This window comes from Geotrypetes seraphini, chromosome 1, assembly GCF_902459505.1.
Source record: "Geotrypetes seraphini chromosome 1, aGeoSer1.1, whole genome shotgun sequence".
NCBI lineage: Eukaryota > Metazoa > Chordata > Amphibia > Gymnophiona > Dermophiidae > Geotrypetes > Geotrypetes seraphini.
In genome coordinates this window covers 185,151,645-185,172,032 of record NC_047084.1, presented here as the reverse complement: position 1 = coordinate 185,172,032, position 20,388 = coordinate 185,151,645, and the positions used below count along the sequence as shown (strand labels likewise).

The window sequence follows — 20,388 nt, the reverse complement described above, 5'->3', positions numbered from 1 at the left end:
ACCACTGCCATGCTGGTGCTTCAGAATGGGAGGGAGTGGGGTTCGTAGCTGCAATGGGGTGGGAGGGAGAGAGGATTTATGGCTCAGGACGCTGTTGTGCTGGTGCTTTGGAGCGGCAGGGAGGATTTGGGGTTCAGGATGCTGCAGCATTGGTGCTTCGGGTTAGAAGGGAGGTAGGGTTCGTGGCTCAGGACCACTGCTGCTGGTGCTTCAAGGGACATTTTGCGCTTTGAGGCTTGGGGGCGGGAGAGAAGGCGTATTTGGGGTTCAAGATGCTGCAGCATTGGTGCTTTGGGTCAGGAGGGAGGTGGGGTTCGTGGCTTAGGACCACTGCTGCTGGTGTTTCGGGGGACATTTTTTTTGCACCAGCGATTATTTTGCTGGTTGAGTGAGAGTCTTGGTTAACTGAGATTCTATTGTATTTCAATTCCTGTAATAAAGAATCTGGGAGCCAGATAAATGCTTTTGAATATCAACTCCATTATATACTATATAGTGCATGAAACCTGCATTTCAAAGTGATGTCAGAATTTGCTGTTATAAGCACACTAGCATTATACAGCAGACCTCTGACATAAATGAAATACATTCCATCAGAACATTTTCCTTTCTTACCATGTTGTTACTGTCATACATTTTCTTGCCAGTAACTCTAGGGCATAATGTGTTGCTTGGGCTGCACTTTCTCCTAGTACTGTACCCACGCAGACTGCCAACTCCAGCTCATTCCCACGAATCAGGTTTGCAATGGCAAGCTTGATGGGAAAAAGAAATTAGATTTTAATTTGAGAACAGGATCAAAGTGAAAGCAGGGATCGGCAATGCTCAGATCAGCAGAGAAAACAGACACCCCACGAAGACAAAAGTAGAAGGTTGGCATTAGTTGCGGCAAAGATATTCTAAGCCTGATGCTTTACACTGGAGTTTGGCAGCTGTATGCTGGAAATTCACAGGAGCAGCTCGAACACAATTTGTCAGTGAGAGCTAATTCTAGAGGGAAGTGTGCATTGATTTATAACCCTCTCTAGTCAATGCCCTGACGTAGCTTTTGTAGACAAAATGTGGCGACAACGTTGGACTTACTATTTCTTTGGTGTAATTAAAGCTTTCCTTCTGCTCCTAACTTGTGTGGTGGTCTGCTAATTTCTCTGCTGAACACACTTACAGTTTATACAAGCACTGATCAGGACTCAGGGCGAGATTCTCAAAACTCACCGTGCATTTAATGATGGAACTAAATCAGTCCTAGCCGGTTTAACGTCCAATAATTTTACCTGTCGATTCTCAGAATGGCTCACCGTGGTCTTTTCTGTGCTTCCTAGCAGCCTCCGATTGTACTATGCAAATGTAGTACAATGAGGTTATTAATATTAAAATGAGCACTCCGGGCGAATCTCTAAACTTTTCTTTATGGGCAAAATTTTCCAGTAGGATATACTACTACGGTCTGAGCTGTCGTAGCCTTACTTTTCTGCCAACAAATAAAAAAAAAAAAGACCTCCATTCCACCCTCCCTCCCATCGATCCTCCCCCAGGGCCGTTCGATGCCCCCCATCCCTGGTACTTACAAAAAAACACCAATTGGCAGGAAGGATGCCCACTCCTTTCCATTGCCGGGGTCCCCCACTCCTGCCAACCCCAACTCCTGCACCTTTAAATTGAAGGATGGCAGAAGGGATGCTCATTTCCTCCTGACGGCAGGCCCATCTCTTCAAAATGGCAGGCCTTCCCCTTCCTGGTGCATCCTGGGATGTATTGGTTGAGGGCCTAAGGCCCTGATTGGCTTTCGTGCATAAGGCCCCTCCCCTGGAAGGGGAATCAAGCCCCTCCTGGTGCATCCTGAGATAAGGAGCGGTCTTAAACGTTTGGCCAGCAGGATGCACCAACCGCAAAGGGGAAGACCAACCATTTTGAAGAGGCAGCCCTGCTGGTAGGGAGTGAACATCCCTCCTACCATCCTTCAACTTAAAGTTATGGGGGTTGGGGGGCCCTAGTGGCAGGAGGGAGTGTGTGTAGTGTCCAGGCAGGTCTGGGCAGTGGCAGGAAGAAATGGGCATCTATCTTGCCAATCTTGTACAGGGTATCATCAACTCACATTGGCTCCCAATCCAAGAAAGAATCCAATTCAAATTCTACTGCATATTATTTAAAACCCTACACGGAGACAGCCCATCATACCTGAACAATCGCCTCATCCAAGCACCCACTACCAGACACAGAAAAACGCACTCCCCATTCATACCCCCCCCCCAATCAAGGAAGTAAAAAGAACAAAACTACACGACGGCCTCTTAGCCACTCAAGCCGCAAGGCTGGACAACCAGATCTCCAACCTTCTGATGACCACCCCAGACTATAGGACGTTCAGAAAAGAAATAAAAACCACACTTTTCAAGAAATTCCTGAAGCAGCAATAACAACACGACCTCTTAGTAACTTTAAAACTGACATTTGATCTACCCATTACTGCACTAATAATAACAAAAGAATCTCCAATATGACCACCTATTAACTCTCTTACAAACCACCCCACCCTCATCAACCCGCTAAATGTTCATAAGACCTACAACTTACCTCTCTAGCTAATCATTGTAACTCTGTTTTTAAATTAACCTTTTGTAATCCGCCTTGAACCGCAAGGTAATGGCGGAATAGAAATCCCTAATGTAATGTAATGTATCGAGGGGGCCGGGCAGTGGCAGGCGATGAGGGCAAACTTTTCCTAAGATATGAAAATTCCATATCCAAATTTAAAACAAACCTAAAATCCTTTCAACTTAAGGATAATAATATCATACATAAAGGAAACTATTCCCTCCTTCCTTTTGTGTCTCCCCTCTATCATCTCTTTCTCTTTTAATATACAGTGGAACCTTGGTTTACGAGCATAATTCGTTCCAGAAGCATGCTTGTAAACAAGTTACTCGTATATCAAAGCAAGTTTCCCCATAGGAATGAATGGAAACTCGCTTTGATTTGTTCTACCTCCTCCTCCCTCCCAGCCCCCGAGGCTACCGGCGCTGCTCCATCACCCCCTCCCCCCCGCTCTAACCGGCATCGCACCCTCCTGAACCGGCATCACAAACCCCCCCTCCGCGAACGCCCCCCCGCGAGAACCGCATCGCACCTCCATGCTGGAAGCGTCATCCGCCCACCCTCCCAAACATGCTCCTTACCCCCCATCTGCTGCTTGTATGAGTGAAAGAAAGCTCCCACCTCTTGCCTGAGCTGGGCCTTGAGCATCTGCGCATGCTCAAGGCCTTCTGGTTCTCGTTCTCTTGGAGAGAATGAGATCTAGAAGGCCTTGAGCATGCGTAGATGCTCAAGGCCCAGCCCAGGCAAGAGGTGGGAGCTTTCTTTCACTCACACAAGCAGCAGATGGGGTAAGGAGCATGTTTGGGAGGGAGGGCGGGCGGATGCCGCTTTCAGCATGGGGGTGCGATGTGGTTCTTGTGTGTGTGTGGGGGGGTGTTTGTGATGCCGGTTCTGGGTGTGTGATGCAGGTTAGAGCGGAGGGAGGTGCTCGTGTATCGGAACATGCTCGGTTTGCGAGACAAAAGTTTGCTAAATGTTTTGCGCGTCTTGCAAAACACTCGCAAACCGGGTTACTCGCAAACCGAGGTTCCACTGTATTGTATTTCCCCCCTCTTCTCCCTTCTATATACTGTCATTTCCCAGTAGTTGTCTTTTTATGTATATATTCAATTTTATTGTAAACCGCTCATACTTTTTTTTTTTTTGATGAGCGGTATAGCAAGAATTAATTTGGAACTTGAAATTGCTGCTGCTCTCCATGCTGGTCAATCAGCTGAGCCGACAGAACTCGGAGAGACCTGCAGCTCAGTTGATTGGGGCAGAGAGAACAGCCTTGTCAGGAGGGAGGAGCTGTACCTAGCAATTATTCTTCTGAGCAAGCGCTAGGCACAGTTCCTCCTCAACTTCACCAGCGATTCTCCACATAAATAGTGTGAATATAATTTGTATGCTATTGTGCTGAGAATCGCCAGTAAAAGGAAAATCACTCTCAAACCAGCATTTTTTACCGTGTCAGTCTTAGAGAATCTGGCTCTCACTGGAGCAGATTCAAGCCCCCGATGCACAAAAGTTTTGTTTGAAACTAGACTGGTTTAACCAGTCTTACTTGCAAGGAAACTCTCTTGACAAGGAACAAAAGGATTCTCTATGGCTGCTACCGATCCTCAGTAACAGCCACCGAGAATCCTATGCTAATGCATTACAAAGAGCTCATTAGTATTCTAATGAGCATTCTGTGTAATGCACAGCAGGGAAACGTGTTGTTTCCTATGCAGACTTTAGCGACAGGGTCTTTCATAGTCTTACTTTCCTGTCAGTGCCTGAGTGCTGATTATGGATGCTTTGATCTATCAGGGCATACTTTGATGCCTCATCATTCAGACTTCTAGTCCAGTTTTTGGTCCTCAGTCAGCTGGATTACTGTATCATATATTTGGCAGGCATTCAGAGAAACTTGCAAAGATTCTGTATTGTCCAAAATGCAGCGGTCAGACATTTTTAAGCTGAAGAAATATGATCATGTTATGCCTTTTTTTCAAGAGTTGCATTGGCTGCAGGTGGAAGCTCAGGTAAGGCTCAAATTTGGCTGCATTTGTTATAAAAGCATGTTTTGATTAACTCCTAATTATCTTATAAATTTATTCTCTTTCACCAATAGTAAACACACACTAGACACTCATAACCTTCATTTTTCCATCTGTTAAAACAGTGTCTCACAAACTTTTTTTGAACCGGGGCACACTAAACCTAGTATCCCCAGCTTGAGACACCCAGAAATGCGCTGGCATTGGCGTGATGATGTCACATGCATGTGTGATGTCAGAGTGCTGACGTCAGCGCATGTGCATAGGCCCTTCAAATGGGCTTTGCGCCAAGAGAAGGACCTGCGCTGGAGAGAAGGGCTGGAGGAGAGAAGAGGTGCTAGTGTCGGGGGATTACTTACAGCAGTGTTTTTCAACCGCTGTTCTGCGGCACACTAGTGTGCCGCGAGATGTTGCCTGGTGTGCCGTACGGTGCAGACACTGATTAGGCCGGGTCCTGCACGCGCTCCCATGAGACTCCCCCGGTCCCCGCTGCTGTTCAGTTTCGATCTTCTGCTCTGACGCAACCGGAAACAGGAAGTTGCAGCAGAGCAGAAGATTGAACACTGAGCAGCCGGGCGTGCGCGGCTCTTTGGGAAAGCGTGCATGTCGCCGAAAAACAAAACCTACAAACTAAGGTGAGGCGAAGGGAGAGAGCTGGCTAAACAGTAAGATCGATTGGGCAGGCGAGTGGTGGCTGCGGGGACCGTGCGATCGCTCATGTTCCTGGCTCAAATTGGAAGGAGGGAGTGAAAGGGAAAAGAATTCTGGGCCAAAGGGATGAAGACGGAAAGAAAAACCCACAGCAGGAAAGAAAGGGAAGGACAGGCAGGTGAGCCAGATGCTAGAAGCAGGGGGGGGGGGGGAAGAAAGAGGGAAAAAAGCTAGATGGGGTTGAAAAGAAGAGACACACTGGTATGGAAGAGGAAGATAGGGGAAATCTGGACACAGGAAGGTAACAAAAAGAGGGGAAATTATGTGCATGGGGCATAGGGACAGAGACATAAAGGGGACATGCCATGGGGATGGTATATGGACACAGGGGGGGGGGGCAATGACAGATACATAGGGGAGATATTAAATGGAGAAAATAGGAGCACAGAAGCGAGATGGTTTGTGGGGATGGGACAGGGACCCAGCTCGCAGGCTCCAGTGGCTTGCACAAATTACATTGTAACGTGCCATGAAAATAAGAGGGAGGAAGGTAGATAGATAAGCCACGTGAGAGGAGCTGAAGGGTAGTAGAAAGGAACAGATGGTAAAGGAGGGAGGGAAGGGTGGTGGTGGAAAGGAATAGGACAGACATTGAAGGAGGGTGGAGAGGAACAGACCCCGAAGGGAAATGTGGAAGACAGAGTGGGAAGAAGACAGATGCCAGACTATGGGGGAGCGGAGGGAAGAAGATGGGTGCTAGACCAATTGGGGGGGGGGTGAAGGGAGAGGCACAGTAACAGCAAATGGAAGATGTAGAGAGAAGACACACAGTGGATGGAAGGAATTGAATGAGAAGATGTGGAAAGCAGAAACCAGACAACAAAGGTAGAAAAAAAAATTATATTTATTTATTTATTTTTTGCTTTAGGATAAAATAGTATATTAGTTGTGTTGATAAAAATTTATAAACAAAGCCCTGCCAGCTGAACATCTCTTTCTCTAGTTCAGCAGCAGGAACTTTGATTTATAAGAAAGGAATAAGCTAAATATTACAGTACTAAGGCTTATATGGATGCAGTGGGGATGGTGACGGGGCGGTGAATGGGATGGCAGTGGCGGTGACGGGGCGGTGAAAGGGATGGCGGTGACGGTGACGGGGCGGTGAAGGGAACGGCTGTTGACGAAGAGCTATGTGTGTGTCTTTCTTCGATTCCAGCCAGAATATCAGCTTTGTGTTCAGCCAAACAGGCCCAGGTTTCGCACTGAATAAAGTATTTTATAATTTTTCACTATTCTGTTTACTTAATATTTCATAATAAAGTAATTATAAAATACTTTCTTTGTGTTTATTTGATTCCTATTCAAGAGAATTACTTTATATATAGTCAATATAGGCACAGAGTTAAATTTTTTAACATTTTCTAATGGTGGTGTGCCTCGTGATTTTTTTCATGAAACAAGTGTGCCTTTGCCCAAAAAAGGTTGAAAAACACTGACTTACAGGACATGCCTCTCTTCATGAGAGGCACGTCCTGTAGACAGTCATCCGGCGCCATCACCTTTTCTCTTCCCCAGTGTACCGCGGTACACCTGAAATCTCAGGAGGAACACCAGTGTGCTGCGGCACAGTTTGGGATACACTGCGTTAAAGGATGTAAACTTAAAAAATATCATCATCGCAGCATCCTGGGGTAAAGATAATTTAGAAGACATTTAAAAATGTACCTGTTTACTAAATACTTGAGCAACTAAGCTATTCCATTAAATTGTAATAATGTTCTCTTTTGTACACCGCATAGAGCTTTACGGTCCTGTGGTATAAAAACCAATTGTTATGTTATGATTAGCTGAAATACTGACAGGAAAGTAAGGCTATGACAGCCAACTCTGCCAGTAAAGGTCCCCACCACCCAATTTAAAAAAAAAAAAAAAATCCCTCACTCCCAATTCCTCTCCTGCCAAGCTTTCCAGGACCCCCCCCCCACCCCCTGCCTTTAAAATGCAGATTGGCAGAAGGGAATAGACTTAGTAGATAAGGGCAGGTTGTTCACCCTGTACAAGGTAGGTAGAACGAGAGGGCACCCTATAAAATTAAAAGGGGATAGATTCTGTACAAACATAAGGAAGTTCTTCTTCCCCCAGAGAGTGGTAGAAAACTGGAACGCTCTGCTGGAGTCTGTCATAGTGGAAAACACACTCCCGAGATTCAAGACAAAGTTATAAAAGTTCCTGCTGAACCAGAACGTACTCAGGTAGGGCTAGTTTCTGTTTGGGTGCTAGTCTTTGACCAGAGGGCCGCCGCATGAGCGGACTGCTGGGCATGATAGACCCCGGGTCTGACCCAGCAGTGGCAGTTCTTATGGATGTACCCTCCTGCTGCTGCTGCTTACCCCCCCCCAACTCACCCAAACTCCCTGCCTTTAAATTGCAGATCAGTAGGAGGGATCCTCATTCCCTTTTGCCACTGTCCCCCATCCCCACCCTCATGAACTTCCCAAACCCCAATAATTTAAAAAAAAAATCAGCAGGAGGGATGCCCATTTCCTGCTGCCCGAGGGACCCCTCCCCTCCAACCTTGTACCTTTTTGATGATAATTCAGCAGAAGGGTTTCCCACTCCCTCCTGCCGATAGGCCCACCTCTTCAAAATGGCAGGCCTTCCCCTTCCCAGTGCATCCTGTCTAAGAAGTCGACTACAGTCTCTGCCTATGCTAAAGCATGTCAGACTTTCCAACATTGGTGCGTCCAGGAGCATGTGGAGTTGTTTTCAGTTCCGGTTTTGGTGGTGTTAGCTTTTCTCCAAGCAGGCCTCACTGTGGCTTCTCTTCAGGTCCAAGTCACAGGGCTCTCTTGTTTCAGAGCTTGAGACTGCAAACCTACACTGGCGTCTCATCCAGACATCGCCAGATTTCTAAAAGGTGCTCTTTACAGCAGACCATTGATCAAATCACTGAACAACCTAAGAACTCCTGATCTGGACTTCTTAATTTTGATTTATACATCCTTTCTGAAATGGGGCTGCACATGTTTAAAGTTATTTGTTTTGTGGTCAGCTGAATACTATGAAAGTTACCTCAATATTATCCACGGCCAAATGGCAGCATGCAGCGAGAACTGCCCGTCCATCCTGAAAATACCATTCTGCCAACTCTCCGCTTACCCTCTGAAGAAGCCTAGAATATAAAAAGATCTGAGCATTATCACAATGATCTTGCAAGGTGAAAGACCAAGATTATAATTCTCTGTTCCCTGGTAATTTGGAGCAGCCAGTTGGTTCGGAAGTGTCCAAAAGGCTTTATTACTGCAGTGGTTTAATAGAGGGTATTTTGCAAAACTGCAGGTTCTTTCACCTACTGATTTTGCATGAGTTCTCAAAGGGAAAGCTGACATGTACTTTTCCTTTGAAAACTGACCAAGAATAAAGCACAAAAATCTGTGGGTACTTTTACCATCCATGTCACACACAGTGACAAACTACATCTGTTGTTGCTTCTCTCAATTTGCTTCCCAGTCAGAACCTTTAAGAAAGGTTTGGACAATTTCCTGTAGGAAAAGTCCATAGTCTGTTATTGAGAAAGACATGGGGAAAGCCACTGGATCGGTAGCATGGAATGTTGCTACTCCTTGGGTTTTGGCTAGGTACTAGTGACCTGGATTGGCCACCATGAGAACGAGCTACTGGGCTTGATGAACCATTAGTCTGACTCAGTAAGGCTATTCTTATGTTCTTAACATCTCCATGAAAATGCAAGTAAAAAAGGCTTGCAGTTTACTTATATTTAAGGTCAGCAATTTTCAGAGAGCCTATTCACTCATATAAATAGCCACAGAGTTCAGCTCATTATACAATGGCAGTACCTAATGAATAGACAGGTCCAATTATTAGAGGGTTCTGGTATATGGCTTCAGGCTGAGAACTTTTTGTGATGAATGAACCAAGTAATTCAAGAAGGGGATATAAACGTAGGGAAAATCCAGGTAATTTTAAACTAGGGCTCATGGCATCGTAAACCAAAGGAGGCAATTCCCACTGACCTGGAATAGGAGGAAATTGTCCAGACATCTCCCCTCCCCCCCAAAAATAAAAAATAACAAAACGCTAAGTGCACATGCGCACTCCTACCTACGTGATCCCTGATCCGTAGGTCCCTGGCTGGCAGGAGTGCACATGTGCGCTTCGACTCCCCCCTCACTCACTGTAAGGCAGTTCGTCGTCATCTCCCCCCCCCCTCCCGGCACACCTCTCCTCGGCGCACCCAAACCCCCGTTGACCCTCCCATCCGACCTTCCCACCGCGAGACGACCACAAACCTCCTGGCTCCAGCAGCGTCCGCAGTACTCTAAACACGCTGTTTTGCGGCCTTCTACTGCCCTGATTTCCTCTGCCGCGTCCTTGATGACATCGAGACAGAGACACGGCAGAGGAAATCACGGGCAGTAGAAGTCCGTGAAGCAGTGTGTTTAGAGTGCTGCAGACGCTGCTGAAGCCGGGAGGTTTGTAGGTCGTCTCGCGGTGGGAGGGTCGGATGGGAGGGCCAGTGGGGTCTGCTGCACAGCGGCGGTAGTGGCGGAGGGGAGATGGAAACATGCTGCTCAACAGTTCTACTACACAGGGGGATGGGAGGGAGGGAGGCAGGCAGGCTGGCTTAGGGGGGATGGGGATGGGACAAAGTCTGGAAGGCAGTGAGGGGGACATAGGAAGAAGGCACTGGGGGCACTAAGGACATAGGAAGGGGAACTGAGGGCACTAAGGACATAGGAGGCACTAAGGACACAGGACAGAGGCACTGGGGGCACTAAAGACATGGGAAGGAAGCACTGGGGGCACTAAGGACACAGGATGGAGGCACTGGGGGCACTAAGGACATGGGAAAGAGGCACTGGGGGCACTAAGGACATAGTAGGCACTGAGGGCACTAAGGACATAGGAAAGTAGCAATGGGGGCACTAAGGACATAGGAAGGAGGCACTGAGGGCACTAAGGACATAGGATGGGACACTATGGACATAGGAAGGGGGCCACGGATAGACAGGCAGGCATGGCGTAACAAAGAAATAGAGGCAGGCAGGGGGCCAGGGAGACAGAGACAGAAAGAAAGACAGACAGACAGGGGGCCAGGGAGAGACACAGACAGAAAGAATGACAGACAGACAGCGTCCAAGGAGAGAGAGACAAAGAAAAAAAAACCCCAGACAGACAGACATCTATTCTAGCATCTGTTAATGTAACGGGCTTAAACACTAGTGTGTATATATATCCTATATAATAAAACCCTAGCCGCGCATGCGCACTTACCTGCGTGCTTCCGTGATCTCTGATCTGTGATCAGTAGGTCCGTGGCAAGCAGGAGTGCGGATGTGGCGACCAGACAACTCGGAGAAACAGCACAGCCGCCGACTCCCTCCTCCCGCCCTCACTCACTGCCCAAACCACCACCGCCAAAGCCTCCTCCTTCTGGCCGGCTCACCCACCTTTAAATTAAGAGAAAAGCGCTGCACCGCGCTAACGCTGGCCTCGCCGTCTTCTGTCCACTGTGGCCTGCCCTCTCTGACTACTTCCTATTTCCGCTAGGGTTGGCCGCTGTGGATAGAAGATGCCGAAGCCAGCGGTAGCGTGTGCAGCGCTTTTCTATTAATTTCAATGCAGCGGCTGGGAAAGGGGCGGCAAAAAATGCTGATGCTGCACAGGGAAGGCCGGGAAATACTGCTGCTTCACAGACAAGTGTTAGACAGCTAGCACCCGTTAATGTAACGGGCTAAAATACTAGTATATATATATATATATATATATATATATATATATATATATATATATGTATTTAAATGTCTAGAAAAATCAGCTGCTGTCTTAGAGAATTCTCCTCAAATTGAATCCAGTATTATGCTTGCTTGCTATATACTTCTTATTGCAACAGTAAAGCAAGGAGAACCTGGGGAATTGGGTTCAATCCTACTGTAGCCCTTTTAACTCTGTTGTCTGAGCTACAAAATAAGTACCTGTATACATATGTAAACCGCTTTGACTGTGACCACAGAAAGGTATATCAAGTCCCATTCCCTAGAAGGCAAAAAGGGGGTCTTTCTTTTTTTTTCTAATGATTAGTGCATGTTATCTGCCAAAAAGCCCATTTTATTCCTCTGGGCCTTGTTGAAGAAATCTTGCAATAATCTTCAGTAAAAGAGCCCCTAAATCTCATCATAAGGGGGATTCACATTTCCTACCTGCTGGAGTCAGGGACTGTGCAACAAGTGTTAGTACAGATAATTGAGAATTACTTCTTTCGTAGATCTAGATACATGTACAAAGCTATATTACATAATGTCCCAAAAAAAGGCACCATCAACATTTTTCCAAACAACTCAAAAACGTCCTACTGCAGCAGAAACTTCTGCCTGAAATTCGAGACATTTCTGAGTACTTTATTTTACAACAGGATGGAGGCTCCAGCGCATCAAGCTCACCAAACAGTTGAGCTTTTAAGTAATGAAACCACAGAATTCATTGAGCTGAGAACGCAGTGGGGTCGAAGACTTTGTGAAAGTGTCAAGGTTGAAGGAGGACACTGTGTACACATATTTAACTTAAAAAAAAAAAAAATCATTATACTCCTCCAATGCAATCCTCACGGAAACTGTGCTGCCCTGAACTACACTGGTTGTTCTTGACTGTGCTTCCTATGGCTCTGAAGTATCCTTGTAATCTGTTGCAGCCAGTGGCATAATAAGGGGGTGGAGGGGCGGACCACACTGGGTGCTGTCTTGGTGGGGTGTTGGCACCTCTCCTCCTCTCTGCCCCCTGCTTCTTTCCCGCCTTGCGCACGCCTTCCCTTTCCTGCCGTTCCTCTTAACTCTTCGCTGGCGCGAACAGCAATTCTAACTTGCTGCTTGTACTGGCCTCAGCTCCCCCTCTGAAGTCACCTCCTTGAGGGGGCGTGGCTTGGACACGCATGAAGGAGGTCGGTTAACAGAAGAGCTCCGTATAAAAAGTCCTTGAAAGAATAAAAAAGTCGCAAAAATTTGAAGAATTAAGATTAAATTTATGATAAAAATAAACTCGATGGCGTCAGGAAAGCAAAATAAAAACGACTTCGCAGTCTCTGGAAGCAGCAAGAGAGCAAAGCCCGAACAAGAGACAGGATCCAAAACCGCAGATCCAGAAGTAATGAAAGAACTTAAAGAAATCAAACAAATGCTTTCAATTCTCACAAAAAAAGTTACAGAATTAACAGATGATGTTTCAACATTAAATAAAAAGATGGATCTAATCGAATTAAAATCTAACGATTTAGAAGAAAGAATGATAACTGTGGAAGAGGAAATTCTCAACACAAAAACTGAAAAAAAGAAAATTGAAACACTTACTAAAGAACTGGAGGATTACTCGAATCGTGAGAGAAGAAGCAATGTTCGTCTGATAGGTTTACCGGAAGGAGCAGAAAAGGGGAATCCGGTGACCTTTATAGAAAACTTATTACCAAAACTACTTCCTCTACAAACTAAATATCCCATAGAGATTGAAAGAGCACATAGAGTGCCAACAAAGAGGTCAGAAAAGCATCAAGGACCGAGGCCACTGATATTTAAACTACTACGCCACCAACAGGTTATGGAAATTTTTCATCTTGCAAAACAGAATAAAGGTTTACAATATCAAGATGCCCGTATTCACTTTGTCCCGGATTTTGCAAAAAGCACAGCAATTAAAAGAAAGAAACTGCTGGATTTGAGACCACAACTACGTGAACTGGGAGCAAAATTTGGTCTTGTATACCCAGCAAATATGAAAGTAACCATAGCAAACAAAACTTTAACCTTTGATAATGCTGAAGAGCTACAAAAATATATACTAAACCAGGAAATGCCAATGTCATCTTAATTTTCTTTATTTTATTATAATTCAAATAATTTGAATGTCAAGTTTGAATGTCTTATAATATAAACAGGTAGGGGAAATGATATGTTTTTCATTGTATTAAGAAGAGCTAATATCACCTTGTATTTTTTGAAATTATTGATTGAATATAATAAGTATTTAGCAGATGAAAAACGGTATAGAATGTTTTTGACTCTGTTCAAAAAATTCCTTCAACGATCTTTTTACTAGAAATATGGATAGATTATACATTCTAGAATGGAATGATTCTTCAAATGATAAATTAACATATAAGTATACAAGATCTTAGATAAAAGTAATATAGTTTTTAAACAAGGAAGAATATAATATTTATTAGATAATAAATAAGAACTTAAATATAAAAACGAGATATAAGCCCTTAATTGGTTTTAGAAAGTTAATAAATAAATTAACTATTGATATTAATAATAACAGATGCTGTAATGAGCAGATCCTAAATACTATTATGTGATTGAATCATGGTCCAGAGCTTTCTTCCTATGGAATGTATGTAAGAATGAATGAAGATGTATGTATATATAACCCACTTCTCAGAAGACAATACAGGAAGAATAAACCTATTAAAAATGCTTTCTCTGATTCAATGGAACTACAAATCCCAGAAGTCCTTGCAAAAGGAAATACATGTAAAGAATAACTCTTAAAACCGGATGAACTATGAACAAATATGAATAAATAAACTACTAGACTTGATAATAAAGGATAAAGGATTACATCGGATGAAAGATCACAAAATAAACTAAAATTAGATCGTCGCTGGAACCGGAACTTATTCGGAATTAACAAACTATTGAAAAGAAATGAATAATACTCTGGATATAAAAAATACGAAGAAGAAGAAAGGAAGAAAAAATAATATTTACTTGGATGAATAAAGATAATGGAATGACACATCTTTAACTTTGATATATCTTAAAAATGAAACTAGGTATGACTCTGTATAATGAAGGAAGGAAGCTCTGGAACGGGAAAAAAAAATAAAAAATCACATAGTACAAGTAGCACACAATGTGAAACATTGTTTATTTTCCAAAGAAATGAAACATCTCATTATATAATATATAAGTTTAAAAGAAATATAAGGATCTAGAATATATTCATAAACTTATATATTACTTAAAAATATTATAAAGAAATAGAATTAGAAAATATAAAGGTGATATATATGAATTTTATAAAAAAAAAAAATTTACAATATTTTTCATATTATTTGAATTAATAAGATATACTAATAGTTATAAAATATGAAAATGATACAGAAAATAATATTTGAAAAGATTAAATTTAACATTGGGGAAAAAAAAAAGGCAAAATGGTTAAATATTATATGGATTGTTAATGTTATTTAGTAATATTTGATATATTTGTGACTTATATCTGAATCTTAACAGGAAATGGACTTTTGTGGAGTGTTTTGATACCTGACCTAAGATGCGTGTTGCCAAGCATACACAGTTAATATTGGGGGGGAAGGGAGGGGAGGGAGGGAAGAGGGGAAGAAAGAGAATGGGGAAAATATATTATTACAATGTGTGGATATCTGAAAATAATAATCATATGATTTCATGTCAAATTTTAATTATAAAAGTAAATGGATATTAAAATTTTTTCAATTAATGTCAATGGCTTAAATCATCCTATAAAAAGAAAAAAATTATTAGGTTTTCTCCATAAGCAAAACGCAGATATTTATTTCCTACAAGAGACACACCTTTCGGACACTGAATCTAGGAAGCTAACAGAAGGATGGATATCAAAATGTTTTTATTCACCGGCAATAGGGAAGAAAGCAGGGGTAGCGATAATAATAAATAAGAAATGCAAAGCTGATTTTAAATTAATAAATTTTGACTCTTCAGGAAGATGGATACATATTAAAATGGATCTGGGAAATACAACCCTGGATTTATTTAATCTTTATGCTCCTAATTCGAACCAAATGGAGTTTTTTAATCAAATTCAACAGATATTACTACCACTGGCTACTTCTAACTTAGTAGTAGCTGGAGATTTCAATGCTGTAATGGATCCAATTGTGGACAAGAAACCAAGTAAAATCATAAAATCTTTAGGACTAGATAATTTAATACAATCTTGTAATTTAATAGATATATGGCGTATCCTTCATTTTAATGATCGAGAATATTCTTTTTGTTCTCAGGTCCATAAATCTTTTTCAAGAATTGATTATATATTTGTAACTAATAACATAGCGCAGCGTGTATCAAAAGCAGTTATAGATCCAATTATAATTTCAGATCATGCTGGTGTGTGGATTAACCTTAAGAATTATAATATTGATCAATTTAATTCAATATGGAGATTTAATAATGATTTATTAGCAGATTCGAAATTCTTAGAAGATCTTAAAGTAAAAATGCAAGAATTCTTTCAACTTAATTCTTCAGATGACATTAATATAGAAATTTTATGGGATGCTTTTAAAGCAACAATGAGAGGAAATATTATTTCTTATTCAGCTTTTATTAAAAAACAACTTAAAAAACAATATGAAGATATGGAAAAACAAATTAAATTATTAGAAAATAAATTAATTAAAAAATGGGAAAACAATACATTACAAGAGTTGTTAAAAGTAAAAGTTAAATATAATGAGATTTCTTCTCAATATGTGAGAAAAGACATTTTCAATAAACAAGTACAATATTATGGCAACTCAAATAAAGCGGGAAAATTATTAGCAAATTTTCTTAAAGCAAAGAAAAGAAAATCTAAGATTATTGCAATAAAAGATATACAAGGTAACACACATACCAGCACAAAAGATATTATAACACAATTTCTTGATTTTTATAAAGAATTATACACTTCTAATTCTTATAAAAATAAAGAACAAGAAGGATTAACATTCTTAAATTCCTTTCTTGGACCTAATATTCCGGATCATATAAAAGGAAGTTTAGAAGATCCTATATCTTTAAAAGAAATAGAAACAGCATTGAAGTTTCTTAGAGTTGGATCCGCTCCAGGTGGAGATGGGTATACTGTTGAATTTTATAAATCATTTCAAAATATCATTTTACCACATCTGTTAAATTTATATCAATATCAAATAAAGAATGAAAATATTTCAGGTACTATGGCAGAATCGATAATTATAGTCTTACCAAAACCAAACAAAGATCCTACTCTGGTTTCAAATTACAGGCCTATTTCGTTATTAAATGTGGATAATAAGTTAATGGCTAAAGTATTAGCACTTAGATTGGCAAAAGCTCTTCCTTTCATTATAGATGTACATCAAACAGGATTTATTGCTAAAAGACATTCATCAAATAATACTAGACTAGCATTCCACTCATTAAATTTAGCAAAAAATATAAATGATCCAGCTTTTCTAATATCTTTAGATGCAGAAAAAGCTTTTGATAGAGTGGAATGGAATTTTATGTATCAAGCTTTACAATGGTTTGGTATAGGCTCCGGTTTTATTAAAATGATCCAGACATTGTATAGCTCTCCTGGTGCAAGATTATATATTAATAATAATTTATCAACTAGATTTAATTTGCATAGGGGAGTTAGACAAGGATGCCCTTTGTCTCCATTACTTTTTGATATTGTCCTAGAACCTTTATTAATTGCAATAAATAAGACTAAGGAGATAAAGGGAATCACGTTTTCCAACTGGGAATTTAAACTTTCTGCATATGCAGATGATATTTTATTATATTTAAGAGAACCGGATACTACTATTCCATGTATACTTAATTTATTAGAGAAATTCGGCACTTTTTCTGGATATAAAATTAATTGGAGCAAATCTGAAGTCCTCCCAATTAATGTTCATTGTACGAAAGGACTATTTGACCCATATTCATTTATTTGGAAAGAAGATGGAATAAAATACTTAGGAATTATGATCAAAAATACAATTGAAGACACAGTCAAAGAGAATGAAAAACTTTTATTGAAAAAAATAACAGAAATGTGTGAGCAATGGAATCCATTACATCTTTCTTGGTGGGGAAGAATTCAAACAATTAAAATGATGGTATTGCCTGTGGTTTGTTATCAAATGAGTATGATACCAATATTTTTTCAGGGGTCATTTTATAAAAAACTTAACAATATTCTTACAAAATTTGTTTGGTTTGGGAAAAGACCAAGAATCGCTTTAGTATCATTACAAAGACCAATTGTGGAAGGGGGGGGTAAATTTTCCAAATTTTTATAGGTATCATCAAGCCTATATTTTAAGACAGGGTATGTATTGGATCCTCCCAGATCTCATGGAAAATGTACCAGATTGGCTGTATTTAGAATGGCAGCTCCTGTTCCCTTTATATCCAGAACATCTAATTAACATAACAATGCCTAGGAGATATAAAGATAACAGAATCTTTTTAGATACTTGGAAAACATTGAGATACATAAGTAACCTATCACCAGAACCAATAGCTAAATCTCTAAATCAATCAATATGGGTAAACTCCAGGATCAGAATTGGCGGATTTAAAATCGTCTGGAAACAATGGATAAATGCAGGAATAAGAACATTGAATGATGTCTTTTCAGAAGGTTCCTTGCTTAGTTTTTCACAATTGCAAAATAAATTTGGACTAAATAAAACACAATATTTTAAATGGATGCAATTGAAGCAAGCCATTCAGGTAGGGTTCCCTGAATGGAAAGATCTTAATACCCAATATAGTTTGCAAGTTTTATGTTTCCAGGCGGATTTCTTGGGACACCAAGCCGCAAAATGGTATAAATTAATATATGGATTTCTAAATAATAAAAAGAAAACTGGACTTAGGGATATTTGGAGCATTGAGATTGGACAGACAATTTCTGCATCTCAATGGCCAAGATTCTGGTCCTGGAGATTAAGATTAACAAAGTCAGCATCTATGAGTCAAACATGGATATTTTTATTACATAGAGTGTTATGGACCCCGACGCGCTTGCAAAAAATAGATAATACTAGATCTAATAGATGCTGGCATTGTAAAATAGAAGTAGGGACATTAGATCATTTAATTTTTTTTTGTCCTTGCATAAAAGCCTTTTGGAATTTAATTTGGCCCCAAATTAACATATTACTAGAAAATCATATTGGTCTCTCATATGATACCATATTATTTGGTACTGCAATGAGAACACAAAGTCCAATATCAGCAAACAATAACAAATTGCTTTTAATATTGACAGGAGTTGCCATGCAGCAAATCACACAAAATTGGAAGGATTATACCAAGCTAAATTATACATTCTGGTGGAACTCGGTGTGTCACATATACAAAATGGAGAAAATATTGGCATTACAACAAGGAAATATAAAAAATTTTAAGAAAATATGGGATCCATTGACAAACTATTCTAAAGATCAGATATCTTAACACATTGATAATAATAATATAGGGTTAGGGAGGGAAATATAGAAATTAATATGAGGAAAAATGAAAAAACAAATAACAGGGGAAAGGGATTCAATATATATGATATGATATTGTACATACAACTATAATTATTATAAACTAAATATTATGCTATTCATTTATTGTAAGAATGAAAATTTTATAAATAAAAAAAAAAAAAAAAAATGAAGTCACCTCCTTTGTCTCTTATTTAAGTGCCATAATGGAATAAATTCCAAGATATTTGGAGTCACTAGTTTTTTCTGTGGCATCCTTCAAGAATTTTGGAGCTGGACAGAATGGCTCTATACATCTTTAAAGTGGGGGAGTTGAATACCACTATTTTAAAGATTACCATTTTCCTTATTAACCATTTAAATCAGATTAGAAATATTTGGCATTCAGGCAATTCTATATCATCAATAATATAACAATAAAACCTGAAAATCTTCCTCCTCTTCCTATCAGAAATAAAAGAACAAACAAGGTCAGTTCTGGATACTACTCACTCATTGTAACCATCCATGTTGTTTCCATCACAACTGGGAGATACAGCTTGTGTTGAAACATGTTGAGTTTGCATATTCCCCTCACAAGCTGCCTGGAGATTAGAGAAGAAATTAGTAAAAGATAATATAATATGCCCTTTCACCCATTCTTTCTTTTTTTTTTTCAAACAAATCCTCTTAAAACCTTAGTAAACATTTAGGGACAATAATCACAGTGTACAATATTCAGTAGAACTTATCTGGGTAACAGGTATAGCTGCCCAAATAAGTGCCACTGACTGGTGCCCCAAGTGGACTTTCAGGCTCATTACCCAGATAATATTTTTTAAAAATTTTCTGCATATTGCCTTGTCAAGAATATTTGGATATAACTGTGATTAGAAGGCAGAACTTCTCAATGTTTATAAAAGTTTGGGTTCTTTTAGATTTATATTGCCAAGATGCTAATGTATGACCTTGAATGAAATCACAGCTTATTTGAAACATGAGACAATGCAATGTGTTTATATAATTCCAAGTTGTTGCTTTTTTTGGAGTGGGGTGTGTATTGTTTATGCTTTCTTTATTAATAAAGAGCTTGAGCTAAAAAAAATAACCTTCTATTGAAAAGTCATTGAAATGTCTACCCAATAAGATTTTTAAATGCATAAACATTTATCTTCATAGAAATACCCTTCTCCATATGTGGGTTACAGTGTCCATATTTGTACCCTCACTAAGCATGGGGTAGGGTTAGGTCAGGAGAGTGAAATTTTGAGTGGAACTTTTACATGCATTTACTTTTCAGCTGCTTCCCTGTAGGTGCAAAGTACACTGATACTTATATACCAGTATTGTGCACACAGGTTGCATTAAAAAAAAATTGCCTTCATACTAAGGGGTCCTTTTACTAAGGCGCGCTAGCTGTTTTAGCGCATGCTAAATATTAGCATGCACCTTAGTAAAAGGACCCCTTAATGATTCAAAAGCACATTAAAAACTTTTTAAAAAAAAAATTATTCTTTATTCGTTTTCAAATTAAACAAGTGCACAAAAGAAAATTGATTCTTTACAGCATGTGGACCTGAGCCGCTTTTCATAGTAGAATCTATCCTATTTTCAGAGTCATGCTACTTCCTTTTCTTTTCTATAAGTGAAAAAGCACTCAATAAATGAGAATTGTGTAAATATAAACAATAAGTGGGGAGTGTGTGGCACAGTGGTTAAAGCTACAGCCTCAGCACCCTGGGGTTGTAGGCTCAAACCCACGCTGCTCCTTGTGACCCTGGGCAAGTCACTTAATCCCCCCCATTGCCCTAGGTACATTAGATAGAT

The 20,388-nt window shown here is 40.3% G+C and overlaps 1 protein-coding gene across 3 annotated transcripts in view; it reads right to left on the bottom strand.

Moving 5' to 3' along the window:
- Positions 1-20,388, bottom strand: part of WDR17 (WD repeat domain 17) — a 265,042-nt gene that overhangs the window by 46,785 nt on the left and 197,869 nt on the right. For all 3 annotated transcript variants that reach the window (XR_004539282.1, XM_033942775.1, XM_033942784.1), the window contains 3 exons: positions 19,075-19,166; positions 8,343-8,442; positions 616-755 (listed from right to left, as the gene is read on the bottom strand). Coding sequence is in view for 2 of the 3 variants with exons in the window: in XM_033942775.1 (XP_033798666.1) it covers positions 616-755; positions 8,343-8,442; positions 19,075-19,166 (332 nt within the window). In the remaining variant the exon portion in view is untranslated. The remainder of the gene's footprint in view (positions 1-615; positions 756-8,342; positions 8,443-19,074; positions 19,167-20,388) is intronic.